The following is a 17,378-nucleotide window of genomic DNA, read 5'->3' as shown; positions in this document are numbered from 1 at the left end:
GAATCTAAGTGGATGATCTGAAAGTGTTTAGAGGACCTTAAATCCATTATGGTGCTGCTAGTTGTGATGGTTTCCCAAGCCTGCAACAAGTCTTGATGATTTTCAATTAGCCGACAATACATATGGTCTTCACCAAGCATATACAGTTACCCAAAACCTACTTTTGTTTGTGTTTTTTCGATCTGTACGTTATGAAAATATTGAATCGAACAATTGTTCATAATGTCATGGATGGTATGGTTATTAATTAATCAAATCAGATCAGAACTCTTGAATTAATACATCTGCATTTTTTGCATTCTCAATCGAGCATTGTTACCACAGAAAAATAAATGTCTGAGCAAGAGTTATCACTTGTATGTAGGGGTTTACTTAAGGGGATGCAATGTGAATGAAGACAAAGAAATTCCTGCTCTTTCAGTTTCTCCTTGCGTCTTCAAGATTTCTGAAAATGAAAAGGTGCTGGATAGGGGTACAGATACGCTTGGTAATCATAATTCTATTAGAAAAAGCAGTCCTCCACCATCTGGCTTGAGCACCTATATGGATGTTGTCGACTGGTCTGTGCACGATAAGGTTGTTACAGTTTTTTGTATTTTCAAGCTTTGCATTCTCTCTCTTTCACATGTTTGGATGATCAGTAGTTATAAATATTGGTATAGTATGTTTGACTATCATAGTGTTATTAAGTGTGTTTAGTGAAATTGATCTAAGTAATATCATTTGACCATCTAAGTGGACAAGTGTTAATGGACAAGTGTTTATGGCCGAATTTAAGTGGATGATCTGAAAGAGTTGGGAACCTAAAATCCATTATGATGCTGCTGGCTATGATGGTGTCCCAATCCTGCAATAAGTCTTGATGATTTTCACTTAGCCGACAATACATATGGTCTTCACCAAGCACATACAGTTACCCAAAACCTACTTTTATTTGTGTTTTTTTCAAGCTGGTGGTTCTTTAAGTCATCCATTTGTTCGAATCCAGTAGACTAGTACATGGACGGTACAAACATTTTGAAGCGAACAATTGTTCACAATGTCATGGATGATATGGTTATTAATGAATCAAATCAGATAAGAACTCTTGAATTAATACATCTGCCTTTTTTGTATCTTCAAGCTTTGCATTCACCCTCTTTCACCTGTTTGGATGATCAGTAGTTATAAATATTGGTATAGTATGTTTGTTCAAATACCTTTTAATATCCATTTAATAATAAACAAATGTTCATTCGGAAATGGATAATATGTAATATAATTATTTATTTAAAATATAGCAACAATGGATTTTAAAATGTATGGAAAATTAAATCTTAATTTATTATATAAAAGAATAGACGAAATATCTTATATTAGGTAATTAAAATGATAATAAAAAGAAAAAAGAGAGAGAGAAAGAGAGAGAGAGGAAAGGCAAAATTGTATTGATGAATGTTGAATAGTGGAAAAAGATAAAAATCTCCGAAAGTATCTCTGTTTTGATAGGAAACTCATAAAAAGTATGCCAAAGTGATGTTCACCGGAAGATATATTCTTGAAGTGAATTACATATTAAAAAAAAAAAAAAGAAAAAAAAAAAAAGAAAAAAAAAAAAGAAAAAAAAAAAAAGGGTAATGATTCTAAAGTGAGGAAGAAAAAGTCAACAACGTTGGCTACACATCAAGAATAAATACATCACTTTAAACTAACCAATCTACCTCTCACATTTTCAGACAAAACTCAATTTCACAGTGAAATCAAAAACGATGACTAGCTCCAATCAATCTCCGTCGCACGATGTCTTCGTCTACGGCAGTTTTCAAGAACCAGCCGTCGTTAATCTGATCCTCGAATGTTCTCCGGTCATGGTTTCCGCTCAACTCCACGGCTAGTACGACTCTCTTTCTCTCTTCACTTCTCCGATCTTTATCTTCAATTATGCTTTAGATTCGTCGAAATTGATTCAATTCAATTTCTGTGTGTTTTTGTTTCAGTCACGTTTATAGACTCAAAGGTCGTTTGCATGCTTGTATCTCTCCTTCTGAGAATGGACTTATCAACGGCAAGGTTTTGATTTCATCTCTTGAATTCGATTTGGGATTCAAAAATTCGATTTTGATTTTGGATCTGAGAATCTGAAGTTTTTGGTGTAGATACTAAGTGGATTAACAGATTCTCAGTTAGAGAATTTAGATATGATTGAAGGAAGTGAATATGTGAGGAAGACTGTTGAAGTTGTTTTGACTGTAAGTTTGTTCTTTATCATTCTCTAATCAAATAGATTATTATAATCTTTTGATTAAAGATTGAAGCTTTTAATTGATCAGGATACTTCTGAGAAGAAGCAAGTTGAAACTTATATATGGGCAAACAAGGATGATCCTAATTTGTATGGAGAATGGGATTTTGAGGTTTGAAACTTTACTTCTTGATTTTTGTGAAAATAGTTGTGTCTTTTTAGTTTGTGTTGCTTTAATGGGTTTTTGGTTAAATGTTGTGTGGATTTTGGTAGGAATGGAAGAGGCTTCATATGGAGAAATTCATAGAGGCGTCGACGAAGTTCATGGAGTGGAAGAAGAATCCGGATGGGAGAAGTAGGGAAGAGTTTGAGAAGTTTGTATTCGATGATCCTCCCGCTGCGGCGTGAAGAAGTTGTCTGCGTTTATCTTCTTGTTTCATATCAAGATTTGTAAAAGATCACTCTCTTTTACTGCGAATAAAAGGGTCTTATATCTTCAAAGACAATAAGAGGCTTTGTGAGTTGGGAACACAAAGATGTTGTTGTATCTATATTGTTTGTGAACATTGTGTTGTATGCGAATGTTGTTTCATCATTTTTAGTGTATTTCAGTTAAAAGCATTTTTGGTGTTTGGTGCATGAGTTTATGTAATCTGATGATATAATTTTAATACTTATTGAGAAAAGAGATAATTGGGTGGGAGACTATAGATCGTGGCAAAATTAGTTTTTTGGTAATTCAATACAGAATCTAAAACAATGTAATATTTAGCCCACTTTTTTGCTTAAACTAACCCCACGCGTTTCTCTGTTTCGAATCAGTTCCATTGTAATTGATATGAGTCAAATTAAGACCTAAGATTACTCTCTCAAATAAGAGATCGTGTGTAGCATTTTAGGGTCGAATTCCACAAAGTTTTCGTGTTCACACAATAGACTAACAGGGTTCGAATTAAGCTAAACGAGAAATCAAGTAAATTAAAAGACAAGAAAGCAATTAAATTCAGTTGTAAATTCAGATTAGGAAAACGTCAGGCTTAGGGATTTCTCAAGAAATAAACTAATAGTAAATCTAGCAAATTGATTAGGATTATTTAACGAACCGTTCTAGAACTCAAAACACTAATGAATAGCTAACCACCTCTCGATGCGCTAACTAACTAATCTAATATTAGTAATTCCACCTCTCGATGCGAATTCCTAGATCTGGACTAGCATTAAACACAAGGTTGATATGTTCACAAAAGTACTAAACCACCTCTCGATGCGAATAGTCATTTTGCTCACCTAAGATTATTTCAGAAAATAGACGACCTCTCGAATCTACCTATTATCCGATCAAATTCTAGGTGATCAAGCTAGAATTAGCATTAAGAACAATCTAAGGTGAAGAACTCTATTGATTAATCCTAACAGGTTATCGATCTACTAATTCATCTAAATCCCTAATGAGAATCCCTAAAGCTAACAAGCAAACTACTCAGACATGATGATTGAAGCAAATTAAACAACATGATTGAAGTAGAAATCAATAATGAATATAACAAGAAAATAGGGTTTAGAAAGATCTTCTCTAAAGGGAGCCTCCACAGGGTTTTGCTCCCAAGAGCAGAATAGATAAGGAGAATAGCCTCTCTAAGCTTAGGTCTAAACAATGACCTTAAAATAGGGAGAAGTTCTGGGGCGAATTTGAATTGCCGTCAGATCTTGGTGTCGGTCGACACGTATTTTCGTCTCCGGATTGCTCGCGCATCATAACTTTTCGGTTTTGCTCCAGAATGATCCAAAATCTCCAAATTGGTCTCGAACGTGTATAAACCTGAAAATACTCAAAAAGACACTAGAAACAACAAAAAGACTCTAAAAACAATACATATATCATGACTAAAATCGGTAAAATACGTGATATATCAGTAATAAATGAGACAAACACGTCAAATTCTCTCTTGACTTTTGGATGTTAATTTGTTTCACATGTTTATCAATTTCCCAAGTCCCATCATCTCTTTCTAACACCATTGTACAATTTTTCTCTATTCTGATTTAATTGGTTCGTCGTGTATATTATTCACTTCATTGTGTCGTGTATACTATTTACTCCGATGCGTCGGAGAATTCGCCGTATATACTATTCACTCTGTAGCGCCAGAAAATCCGAATATTTTTTATTTATCTAAATTCCCTTATATCTCTCCAAGGATTCAGTTAGATATGTATTTTTGCGTTATAGATCTATGTGTGGATGCCCAAATTTTTTTGCGTGGATGTCCAAATTTTTTTGTAGATCTATATTTAAATATTTAAAAATAAAAAATATTAATAACTCTTTATATACGTGGTTATATGTATATAAATGCTAATAAAGTTCTATATACAAGTTTACATGTATATAAATACTAATAACACTCTATATATGTTTTCGTTTTCTTTTTAGTAGCTCTATGTTTTTGCAATAAATCAAATAACTTATTTATTAGGTTATTTCAACTAATGAACATTTATTAACTGTCAGTTGCTTTTTTGTTTTCTCAAAAAGTCAAAAACGTTGATCCCACTCGCATGTTAAAAGAGAAGGTAGTTTTCTCGTAAATATTCCAAACTTCAAACTATTTGTTAACTTTATTTATCTATGTTGAAGACCACAACCCCGTAATGTTGATTACCTAATATCTTATCTCATTTTTGTCTCTGCACAAATTGTCCCTTGATAAAAACATCTCTTTGAGTGAATGAAAGATAAAATATTTGTTTTCCTGTTGATTATCAATCTGGTCTAAGATAACGCTATATTTGGTAATTTATTTTAAGACACATGTACTCTTTTATTTTTTGTTTCATATTCCAAATATGTTTTTTTAAAAAAAATTGGGGACTCACTTTTTAAACACATTTATTATCTTTTACAAAAATTGTAATTCCGTTACTTACTATTTTTCAGTTACATATGTCAACATATATTACATATTAATCTTATATGATATGAAATGATTTTTAAAAAATAAAATTTTGAAGTTCCTAACGATTTGTCGCAACAAATTTTTATCGTCATCCATTAGCATGAGGAACAAAGATATCTTTGGGACAATGATACGATCAATCTTCTTGGGCTGTTTTACCACTGAATATTTCAGAATAGTAACAGCATTCACACGAGTCAAAGGGACTGGAGTTGTCGTCCGTACCTATAAAAGTCAGTACAAATATTATTTCATTGCCAAAGTGTAAAATGAAGATAGAGATTGTTTTGCAGCTATATACCTGAAGTTGAATAACCATTTTTCCCAAAAATTGAGCAGCCACATCCTAGATAGTATCATCTACGCTCTCAAATAGGTTAAACAACACTGAAGCGAGAATTTCATAAACAACTGAAATCTGGAAGTACGTTCTGGGCTGCGATGATAAAACCACCCAAATCAAGAAATCAAAGAAAAAGAGACATACATGTATATATTTATTGTTGTAAATTTTTGATAGACATGTAAAGAATAAACTCACTTCGCCGAGACACAAAGTGTTATACACAACAAACTTCTAAACTTGATGTGATAAATCCCACTTATTCGATCCAATGAGGATTTTGCACAGAGAGAATTATGGAACTAATGGTGTTGATCTAATTGATATGCCATTTTCTTTTCTGTACAAAACAAGAACAATATTCTTTTTTTTTTTTGTTAAGAACAAGAACAATATTCTATTTGGTATACATTTATATTGCTCATTTAGATAAGGTGATAATTTTGAAATGTAAAAACTCTAAATAACATAGAAAAAAATGTATACATAAACTAAATCATAAATATATAACATAACAATATCAATAATTTGGAAGGGATTTAAGTATGAAACGATTGTAAGAAATGGTATGAGACATAAAAGTTAGAAACTCGGCGTTATTAAGATATTGATATTGTAAAATATGGTTTTGAAATTTCATTAATTGATTATGATTAATTCACATATGAAAGAATGAAAATAAACTAAAAACATTTCAATCTATACCATATATACACATTATATATATATATATATATATAAGTTTAATAATTTGAAAAAAATAAGATATTCATTATTTGCATATACGACATTTAACGAAATGAAATAAGCATTTTCTTTAAAATAATACAAATTTTGATAGATATGTTTTCTATGATATGTTAAAAACACAATATATCTAACAGATCATTCAAATATCCTGACCTACATATTACCCATGAAATATTTTAAGAAAAGTAATGTTTAAAACGAGAACATTAATACAACATAAAATTCTAGACGGACATTGGTCGAGAGACAAATTCCATCCTAAATGAATCACATTCATATAAAAATAATTTTAAATTATAACATAAAGAATTCAATAATCCATTATATTTTATGTTTTCAGCTTGATTACTTGTATTCACAAACCAAAAATTCGGTAACCCAAATAACTAAAACAGAAACCAAAACGAAAACCGGATTGAACACATGCTATTCAATTACTATGAGAAAACAACGAATTAGCGACTACATGCTGCGACTCATTAAGCAGTCGCTAAATATTGCGACTGGATTGCAATTTTTAGCGACTATAATGGTGACTAAAACAATATAGTCGCTTATCCGTCGGAAGTTTGAGCCTGATATAAATAGTCGAAGCATAGTTGCGAATCGGCAACTACATATAGTGACTAAACATGTAGACGCCAAATATTGCGACTAGTTATCTACTCTTCAACGACTATTTTATTTCATTTGGGCCATTTAATTGGGCTTTTGTAGAGTCAACTCATTTATCTAAACTAATAGCCCTAACTATAAAACCTAATCTCTCTCTCGCGACAAACTCTAATCTCTCTCTCGCGACAAACCCTAATCTCTCTCTCGCGACAAACCCTAATCTCTCTCTCTCTCTCTCTCGATCTCGATAACCCTAATCCTCTCGATTCCTCTATCTATTTCATTTCTCTCAATCTTCATCGAATCGAACCCTAATCGATCTCAATCTTCATATCGATGGCTCCTTGTGGAAGAAAGAATATAGGAGGAGGAGGAAGGGCTACGAAATCGCCTCAAATCGACCCACAGGTCTTCCAACCAAGTATACCTTCCTCTGTCGAACCCTCAAACCCAGATCCAAAGTCTTAGCGAAATCCTGTCTCAATCGGCCAGCCTCCAACGGGCCCTACTTACAGAGACAATCCATCTCCAAAGAATCTTTTCTAGTCGGCGAGGAGCTCTCCTGTGGGAGAAGATCTAATCAGTTCTCCATCTGCTCACCTCAAGGCTCTAGATCGACTCATCGTCGCGCCTCTGGATCGAATCAAACTCCATCATCATATCAACCTCTAGCCTCGAATCAACCTCAACCATCTCCTCCACCTCGAGCTTCTGTATCACATCACAGTTCTCAAGCGCAAAACTCACACAAGAAAGAAGATGAGAAAGCTGATTCTAAGGAAGATGTGCTAAGGGATTCCAATCTCCCAGAGATGTGCTCGCTGCTTTACAGGAATTGCTTGTCCAGCCAGGCTGTGAGCAACATACCACCGTTAGCTCTCGCATATTAGACCCTAGAACCACTTAGTAAGCATCTCCTCTTACCATCTTATAGATTATGTAGATGCTGGAACTAGAAAGATAGATTGTGTAGGAATCTCTTTGTAGGAACGTCTCTTTGTGTAGATGCTACGAAGATAGATTGCGTAGGAATCTCTGTCTTGAGTTAAAATGTAGTTTGATTGAACCTTTGTCATCCGTAAATAAGATTTGTCTTCTGTTTGAATCTATGTAGGATTGAAATCTATGTCTCAAGAACCTTTATAGTTTGATTAAACCTTTGACCATAATTGTGATTTTTTCAATCTTTGAAAATGCTCTTTTATTGTCTGATTCTCCATTTGGCTACTAGTCGTTACAGAGATGACCTCCATTGTTCTTTTATTGTATGTTTCTAATTACCTGCATTGTTTTTTGATTATGTGTTTGTAGATTTGGTAAGGACAAGTCAAAGCTTACCCGGAAGATTGCAAAGGTTTTTACAAACAAGTTTGATGTGCCATATTAAAGTTGGAGTTATGTGCCTCTGCAAGAACAGAAATATACTTCCTCGAATTTGTGGTAAACTTCTATCTTCTCTCAATCTGTTCTAAGCTTTGTATTTATACTTTTGTTTTGGTTGTTTGATCACTAACATTAATCTCTCCTCTTGTTTTGTAGAAACAACACACCTGGCATCCCTCACTGACCGGTGTGGTTGAAGCAAAAGTCTATTTGGTTTGTCAACTCCGTATGAAAGACATGGTTTCCAAGGCTACGAGTTGACGAGAGCAACCCAATCGGAATTGGCAATAAACTTCGGAAAGAAATGTGTGACTATTGGGACACAAAAGAAGCCCAAACAAAGAGTGCAACCACATCAGCAGCTCGAATGTTTGACAGTAATGGTGTTGGTCCTCATAAGCACGTGTCGAAGTCGATGTCTTACATACAAGTCGAACTAGAGATGGTAGTTACATCAAGAGATGGTAAGTTATACAAGTCAGACAAAATATTTCCTAAATCATTCACCTTTTCATTATTTAATATTTCAGGAAGTTGAATGGGGAAAACCACCTACTATAGGTGAAGTTTTCATCAGGACTCCTACCAAAAATAATGGGACTTTTGTCGATAGGAAAGCGCAAGAAGTTCATGAGGCATATAAGAAAAACAAAGCAACTAAGTTGGCTGCCCTCGAGAATTATGAGTCGTTCGATGGTACTTCGTCTCGATCAGAGATATCTCAAGAGGAGGATTACGAGATTTTTCGTCGGGTAATGTGCTTCTTTATTTTTGTTTTTTCTGATATTATCGTTTTGAAAAACTGTTAAGTAATAATACTTTTTGTTTTGTTTATGCAGTCTACTGTCACAAATGACAAAAGAGAATACTTTGGAGTTGGAAGCCTATGGAGTTACATCAACGGAAAGTAGAAGTACCCAAGAAACTCTTCTTCATTCACAAGCCTGCAAACACATCTTGAGGAAGCTAACCGCAAAATAGAGGAACAAGCAGCGCGTGAAGCAGGGACTTTGTGGGTTGCAGCTAAGCAGGAAGCAGATATCAAGCACTTGACGATCATGAAGAAGTACTTGAGCGTAACTAACCCAAACTTTCTCACCTTTTTCGAGTCTCAACCAATTGATCCCGCTACTACTTGTGTTAAAACATAGGTCCCTTAACTTTCCCTCCTTCTCTGAACTTGAAAACTTGTGTTGGTTTGAAAAAGAATATTTGTTGTTTGGTTTTGAACATGAATGTGTTGTTTGGTTTTCAGTTGAACAAGAATGTGTTGTGTTGTTTGTGTTTTGAATACAAGTTCTTATGTTTAAAATACAAGTATGTTTGATAATAAATTAGAAATTACAATCAATTTATCAAGGGTTAAATCGAGAATTAAATTTTTCCAAAAATAGCAAGCTAAATCGAGAATTAAACCTTTTATTAGTTACAAAGTAATAGCAATTCAGTCACCAAAACAATAAAAAAAAAACAGTCGACATGTAGTGGCAACGATGTCACATAACAATCGCTATATTTAGAGACAAAATTGCGACAAAATAGCGACCACTTAAATCAATCGCACATTAGTCGTTAATTAGCGACTGTTATACGACTACTAATTTTAGGGTTTTTGCGACTGTTTAGTGCATGGCTGCTTATGTAGTCGCTTATTAGCTGTTTTCGTCATTACGTTGCAAGTGGACTCCGCATGATGTTTGTGTTGCATTCGGGAAAATCTAGGGAATGGAAATAGGAAAAGAACCGCGTTAGCATGACATAACAGTAAATATTTGGCTATAGAGACATAGCGGGATAAATTGTAAAGTATCGCCAACCTTGCAGAGAACCGAGTAGATGGATGAATGCATGTCTGAGACGAATCTAACAGCTAGTCCATTGGATAATATTTGCCTCAACTTGGTGAGAAACCACTCCCAACCCCGATCATTCTCACTCTCGACGATTCCAAAAGCCACGGAAAAAATTTGAATGTTTCCATCATGTGAGCTTGTAAAGACAATGCATCCACTGTAATTTCCTCTTAGATGCGCACTGTTTATGATTATCACCTTGCGCATGAAATTGAGGCCATTTATTGATGCATCTAAAGCGAAGAAGAGGTGAACTTAAACATGTGGTTTCCAGATTCGTTGAGTGTTGTTTCCAATCCAGTCAATGACCCAGGGTTCGCAACCTTAAATGCGTGCAAGTAAGCAGGAAGTAGAGAGTAGCTACCGCCTGCTGAACCTCTGGCTCTTTCCATAGATATCCCCCTAGCACTCCAAGCTTTCCAATATGATATTGGGATGTTGCGATCATTTAAACACATCCATTATACCACACTAGGTCTTGGTCCGCTCACAGTTTCACTGTAACTCGGCTTCATGATCTCACCGATCAATTTACCTATAGCTTGTTTGTGGTAGATATAGTGGTCTTCAACACTGCAAGTGTGTTCCACACAAGCACGACAGACTTGATAGTCGTTGGAGTCTTCAAGTATGAACACATACACCCGCTAGGAACAACTTTCGGTGACACAATTAAGAATGACCACCTTCCTGTCATAGCAGGTGTGACGGAAATGGAAATTTCTTTGATGTGCATGGATGACCATTTTGAACTTGAATTCCTCCTTATTTTCTTAAACCCGACCCACGAATATGTTATCTCTCTCATACCTTGTATTGTCTGTAGCTTTGTCGACCACCATGTTGCCTAGTAAGGCAGATGTTTGTGGTCATTAGCTTGTTCAAAACAAAAAACACAGATATTCATACCCAGATATAACATGACAGGACATGACATATATCGACATAGCATGTACAAACTGATGTAGACATTTAGAAAACATATATACCCAGATATACTAAACTATGTCAGGATATAATTGTCAATGGTACTGGATATCGTAAATAGAGATTACCTACACCTATGTGGTTGTCTAAAACCGGAGTTTCGTCCCTACCAAATACTCCCATGGATAATTCCATGCCAAAAAACGTGTTTTCATCGGCAGACAACAACAGCTTTGTTGAGCTATAACCCACCTCTAGGTTAGAGATTTATTCATTCATCAAACCATCAACTCTTTGGTTCCACGGGTTGCGTCTGACAATCTCTTCAAAGTCAACATCCTAGTCTGAAGATGTAAGGTCAACAATGATGTAAACTTTGTGTATCATTGTTGCCTCTTGAGGTTGGGACGACAAACTCGCACTCTCGGATAACGTTTGTGATTCCCTTGCAACACCAGTCGTGTTCTTTTTTGTGACACAAAGAGTGAGGTTAGCAACATCGACATTCATGGACAAGAAGATATCAATGTCGTTGTCCGTCTTGATTGTTTGAGGTTTAGTGGTCCCGTCATCTATGAGAAGCATCCACGATGGCCAACGGAAAGTCAGCTTCAGGCATGTTTCGACTTTGGTGATGTTGTATTCTTCTTTTATCTGAGCAGTGATCGTCTTTATCACATCTCCCTCTTAGAGCCTCATGTTTCGTTGTTTCTCATTCGGATCTGACTTGAACCTCCATCTCTCAATCCCATCACGTTCCTAGTGGCCAAACTCTATGGCGACCATCCTCTGTTCCAACTCTCGTATTACAACTATCTTACCTGCAATATTTCTAAAACACTTATTTAAATTTCAACCGTTATGCATAGCAATAAATAAGTAATCAGACATAAAAGTGTTGCAGTTGATAGTTTAATTTATCTTACCAAACAGAAGAGTAAATGAAGAAGAGAACTGGGTTTTTTTCTGGTTTGGTGTGATATAGTAATGAAAATGGGTTAACTTCTATACGTATAAGGTCAATGCCCAAGTTGTGTATCTCGTAAGATACGAGATAAACCCTCGTGTAGCAAGATGTCATCATTATATATCATTAATTGCTTTGCACTATTCGACATTGTAGCCTTTGGGGAGAGCAACGCGCAGAGCTCGATGGATGCATGCATGTCCCGCTCGTGGCGCTTTCGTGCTACAGTGTGTCTAAGTTAACGTGATAAGAAATTAGATATCATGACAAGCAATTTCGTAGAAGAAGAGAGGATGGAGGATATGAGGATAATATATTTTGTAGCTGTTAGTCATGATTACGTTTTCATTAAATGCTCGGAGCAGAGCAAAACACGAACCTCGATGGATTGCTCTCCGATATCATATAAAAAGCAAGATACCACGACACGAAATTTTGTAGCAACACAAACCATCGATTTCTGCATTACGCACATTTAATATGTGGTGGTCCACAACTTAGATACATTGACGCATATGTCCTCTACGAAATTCTCGAAGGAAAAATTCTCGCTTTAAATTTATAATGTATTTTCGTCCACAATTTGTTACTAGCTCAATTTCTCTCTTCACCTGCAAATACACAAAAGTTTTTTACTTTTTCGTAATTCTTTCAAAAAAAATAGTATGTAGCTAATTATCTCTTTTTACAAATCACCTAAATATTTATTATTATTTAAAATTTTAAAAGCCACTTACAATTGTAAACACTAATTAAAAAAAAAAACTTTTGATGTGGAACAGTTTTCCTAATTATTGTTAAAACGTTAGCGACCGTAGCCGTATCCATATACATAAAAAAAATTTAGTTAACTTACCCAATTAACAGTATTATTGTAAAATTTTATTTTTGTAACAAAATTGTTGAGATATGCACCACATATATTGAAAGAAATTATTACAGGCCACCCTTTAAAATTATATTAGTCCTTAATCACACACACACCACAGTTAATATCTTTATTCACGACAAAAAATAAATAATCACGGAAATATAAAGCTTCGGTATCGAAAACATTGTGGAAATTCACTTCCCCATCATTTTTTTTTAATGATCGGTTATATAATTGTGAATGTGTATTTTGATTTGCTTAGCAATAATGTACTCTTAATGTATCAACTCTTGTACAAGTTTTCTAATCAATAAATGAATTAAAAAAAAGAAAAAAAAAAAAAAAAAAAAAAAAGCTAAAAAGTCAACAACGTTGGCTATACAAGAGAATAAATACATCACTTTTTATTTTCAGACAAAAAGTCACCAATCTACCTCTCACATTTTTAGACAAAACTCAATTTCACAGTGAAAAAAAAAAAAAAAAAAAAAACAATGACTAGCTCCGATCAATCTCCATCGCACAACGTCTTCGTCTACGGCAGTTTCCAAGAACCAGCCGTCGTCAAACTGATCCTCGAATGTGTTCCGGTCATGGTTTCCGCTCAACTCCACGGCTAGTACGTCTCTCTCTCTCTCTCTATCTCTCTTTACTTCTCCGATCTTTATCTTCCTTAGATTGATTCAATAATTCGATTTCTGTGTTTTCTTTTTACAGTCACTTGTATAGACTTAAAGGTCGTTTGCATCCATGTATCTCTCCTTCTGAGAATGGACTCATCAACGGCAAGGTCTCTTGAATTCAAAAATGTGTTTTAGTCTTCTTTGATTTTGATTTTGGATCTGAGAATCTGAAACTTTTGTTGTAGATACTAACTGGATTAACAGATTCTCAGTTAGAGAGTTTAGATATGATTGAAGGAACTGAATATGTGAGGAAGACTGTTGAAGTTGTTTTGACTGTAAGTTCCTACTTAGTCCTCCTCGTAATCGTTCGTTGATGGTTTACTTAAAAGATTGAGGCTTTGATTAATCAGGATACTTTGGAGAAGAAGCAAGTTGAAACAATTGTATGGGCAAACAAGGATGATCCTAATATGTATGGAGAATGGGATTTCGAGGTTTGAAACTTTACTTCTTGATTTTTCATGAAAATGTTGTGTTTTTGGGTTTTTCTTGGTGAAATGTGTGTGTGGATTTTGGTAGGAATGGAAGAGGCTTCATATGGAGAAATTCATAGAGGCGTCGACGAAGTTCATGGAGTGGAAGAAGAATCCGGATGGGAGAAGTAGGGAAGAGTTTGAGAAGTTTGTATTCGATGATCCTCCCGCTGCGGCGTGAAGAAGTTGTCTGCGTTTATCTTCTTGTTTCATATCAAGATTTGTAAAAGATCACTCTCTTTTACTGTGAATAAAAGGGTCTTATATCTTCAAAGACAATAAGTGGCTTTGTGAGTTGGGAACACAAAGATTGTTGTATCTATATTGTATGTGAACATTGTGTTGTATGCGAATGTTGTCTCATCATTTTTAGTGTACATTATTTGAGTTTAAAGCATTTTTGTGTTTGGTATATTTTGGTGTCTGATTAAGCCAAATCTTGCATGAAACAGAGTTCCTAAAACTGGAGCGGCCGGTTCAATCGGTCCATTTGGGAACCGTTTCATTGAACTGCCAAAACTATTAGTTATTTGTAGACCACATAATCAAAAATACTTGAAAATATATAAAATAGTAAAAATACTCGAAAATAACCGAAAAATATCTGAAAATACCCAAAAATAACCGAAATATCCGAAAATATCTAAAGCAAAATAACCGAATAGATACTAAATTTTAAAACCGAAAGAACCAGAACAGAATCGAAACCAAATTTTTTTTTCAAATACCCGAATGGATATTAAATTTTAGAACCGAAAGAACTGAAACCGATAACCGAACACCCAGGACTAGCCAAAACTCACTTAAGCACGCTAGATCCTATGACCCGGTTCAAATCTTAAAAATCGGTTTACAAAATTCAAGTTAAAATTTCAATTAAATTGGATTTTTTATTTTTTTGCTTTTTCTAATTTGTTTCTATTTTGTTTAGAGTTTTTTTCAACCAGCGGCAGCGGAGACGAACAAAATTTCAATGGTGACTACTTTTCATATTTAAATATTTAAATATTTAAAGATCCCCACACAGACAACTATAGTGTAGATTTCGATCAAAACTAAGAAAATTACTCACGTACCTATTTTTCATTATAAAAAACTATGGGATCTTTGAAAATTCAATCCTGGACCCGGTCCAACCAGCCACGGAAGATTACGAATTTTAAATGCTAAGTTTTCAATAACATTACACTTTGAATTTTAAAAATCAAATTACGTTGAATACACAGGAAGATGCAAAATGTTTGACTTTGACCAGCAGAAATTGGTCACAAATTAGACCCACATAACAAATCAATACAATAATAACTCTTGAATCTCTCCAGAGGTTGATACCTCAGCTTTTTTAAGCATTGTGGTGTTGACACCTCAGTTAAAATGAATGACCAATGAAAACATTTTAAATAATACAACTCATTTTTCATATCCAATAAGAACCTTTCATTTTTCCACATTATTCTCTTATATAGAAATATCAAAATGGGCCTAAACTCATGGGCTTAATCCAGTCCGGTCCGGTTATGAACACAAAATATTAAATCCGTTAAAAAAAGGATCTTGCGGGCAATCCTACACGGATTACGGATTTTAGAAAGTTATGCCCGAAGATTGACAGATTGGCCCGCGCTACATATATATATAAAAAAATTAATATATCATATATAGAATTAAATATTTTATATATCTTTGTAAATCTAATATGTCAAGAATATGTGATAATATAAAATTTAAATTATAAAATTATTATATTTACAAAAAAGATAGTATTAAAAGTTTTTTAATTGTGTTTACACATTAGCTTTTCAAGCTATTCTCAAATAACACATCATTAAAATTGATACATAATCAAAATATAAGTACTAAACAAAACTGAACATGGTAATTAATTCAGCATCTCTAACTAATACGATCTTTGAAAATTCTAATTATTAATTCTTTAAAGTTGCAAAAGATATAAAATAATTAGTAAAATTTAATATTTATAAAATTTACTATATTTAGAGTGCACATGGTAATGATACTTTTTGTAATAATTGGTTCCGAATAGTATAAAAGTAAACAATCAAGTTCTAAAATTTTATTTAATTATATCAAATCACTAAATAAAAAATTCAAAAAATACCTTTGCTACGAAAATAAATTATTAACTGAAAAATATACTAGAATTTTACTTTTGAAACATCATCTTTTCATTAGATATTAAGGTTGGCAATAGAGACTATAATTATAATTACAAAGTCTAATTACATAAATAAAAAACTAATCCCTAGAAGTAAATTTTTTTACAATTTAAGTAAAGATAAAACATTAAATTATAAACACTAGGTTTCTCTCCAGTGCTGACACCTCAGCTTTTTGGAGTATTCTGGACATGACACATCATTAAAATTATCATCCAATAAAAATATTTGGATTAATACACATCAGATTTTTTTGCCAATAATCATCCCTTCTACTTTTATTAATATTGTCTCATTTGTTCTTGGGCTCTAACATATGGGCTTAATGTTTTAGAATAGGATTGTTGGACTTCAATTTAGGGCTTTATTGGTTCTCCCGCCTAGCGGTTGTTAGCGGTTGGTTGCGGTTGTTAGCGGTTGGTACCAATCATAGAAACTGTTTCATACCACTTCGAAATCGCTGGATTTTAAAAGCTCCTTTCCGCAAGCGTTTGCGGTTGGTTTAAAAAATGAAAGAAACTGAAAAAGAAAAATGAACAAATTTAAATATATATTATCAAGTCTTATGTATATTCACGTTAATTCTAAAAAAAAAATTATCTAACTTTAATTTTCTAATATTAATAATTATTTTTGTTTTCAATATAAAATTTATTTGAATAATTATTTATGGTTTTTAATCATTAATCAGGTTTAAATTTTTTATATTTTTTCATAATTATAGTTTTTTGGTGTTTTTATACTTTTTATAATCATATACTAAATTTATTTTGGTAAATTTTGGTTTAACCGCTACTGTACCCGCTGATCAACCAGTCGTAAATCTCCCGCAAACGTATTCGTTTTTAACCGCTAAATCAGTCGGTCAAAATGCTAAATAATGCTTGAAACCGCAACCGTCCGTTTCCGCAAACTCCCACAACCGCAACCGCTACGTTTAAACCAGTCAAGCCCTTACTTGTAATGTTTACCCTTTGGATAAAATTGGATACAAATCGAATTAGTTAAGAACTATTGCAATAAAATATTATAAGATTTATTAAGCGTTATCATAGATCTTAATGAATAACTAAAAATCATTTGAGTAACGTTCTATACTCCTATAACAAACAAACAAACAAATCTCTTAGCCTTTTACGCCTCTTCAACATATAA

At 33.7% G+C, this 17,378-nt stretch overlaps 3 protein-coding genes across 4 annotated transcripts; all 3 read left to right on the top strand.

The window, feature by feature from the left end:
- The first annotated feature begins 1,688 nt into the window (after window positions 1-1,688).
- Window positions 1,689-2,853, top strand: LOC9311549 (protein AIG2 B). The gene is made up of 5 exons (XM_002877098.2): window positions 1,689-1,873; window positions 1,977-2,049; window positions 2,136-2,228; window positions 2,310-2,393; window positions 2,495-2,853. The coding sequence occupies exons 1-5, from the start codon at window positions 1,749-1,751 to the stop codon at window positions 2,627-2,629; spliced, it is 510 nt and encodes a 169-aa protein (XP_002877144.1). The 5' UTR covers window positions 1,689-1,748; the 3' UTR covers window positions 2,630-2,853.
- Window positions 2,854-6,902: 4,049 nt separating this feature from the next.
- On the top strand, window positions 6,903-9,529 carry LOC110228169. 2 transcript variants are annotated; one of them, XR_002331771.1, is made up of 5 exons: window positions 6,903-7,792; window positions 8,198-8,326; window positions 8,426-8,733; window positions 8,800-9,021; window positions 9,109-9,529. XR_002331771.1 is itself a non-coding variant. In XM_021024647.1 (5 exons), the coding sequence occupies exons 3-5, from the start codon at window positions 8,574-8,576 to the stop codon at window positions 9,178-9,180; spliced, it is 435 nt and encodes a 144-aa protein (XP_020880306.1). In that variant the 5' UTR covers window positions 7,043-7,792; window positions 8,198-8,326; window positions 8,426-8,573; the 3' UTR covers window positions 9,181-9,529. The 2 variants fall into 2 exon arrangements, 1 of the variants encoding a protein (XP_020880306.1); XM_021024647.1 differs by having other exon boundaries at window positions 7,043-7,792; window positions 8,426-8,714.
- A 3,813-nt stretch (window positions 9,530-13,342) lies between these two features.
- Window positions 13,343-14,443, top strand: LOC9313211 (protein AIG2 A). Its single transcript, XM_002877097.2, has 5 exons — window positions 13,343-13,506; window positions 13,605-13,677; window positions 13,756-13,848; window positions 13,924-14,007; window positions 14,093-14,443. The coding sequence occupies exons 1-5, from the start codon at window positions 13,382-13,384 to the stop codon at window positions 14,225-14,227; spliced, it is 510 nt and encodes a 169-aa protein (XP_002877143.1). The 5' UTR covers window positions 13,343-13,381; the 3' UTR covers window positions 14,228-14,443.
- The last annotated feature ends 2,935 nt before the right edge of the window (window positions 14,444-17,378 follow it).

Source organism: Arabidopsis lyrata (genome assembly GCF_000004255.2).
Source record: "Arabidopsis lyrata subsp. lyrata unplaced genomic scaffold ARALYscaffold_5, whole genome shotgun sequence".
Taxonomy (NCBI): domain Eukaryota; kingdom Viridiplantae; phylum Streptophyta; class Magnoliopsida; order Brassicales; family Brassicaceae; genus Arabidopsis; species Arabidopsis lyrata.
This window is presented reverse-complemented; position numbering and strand designations above follow the sequence as displayed.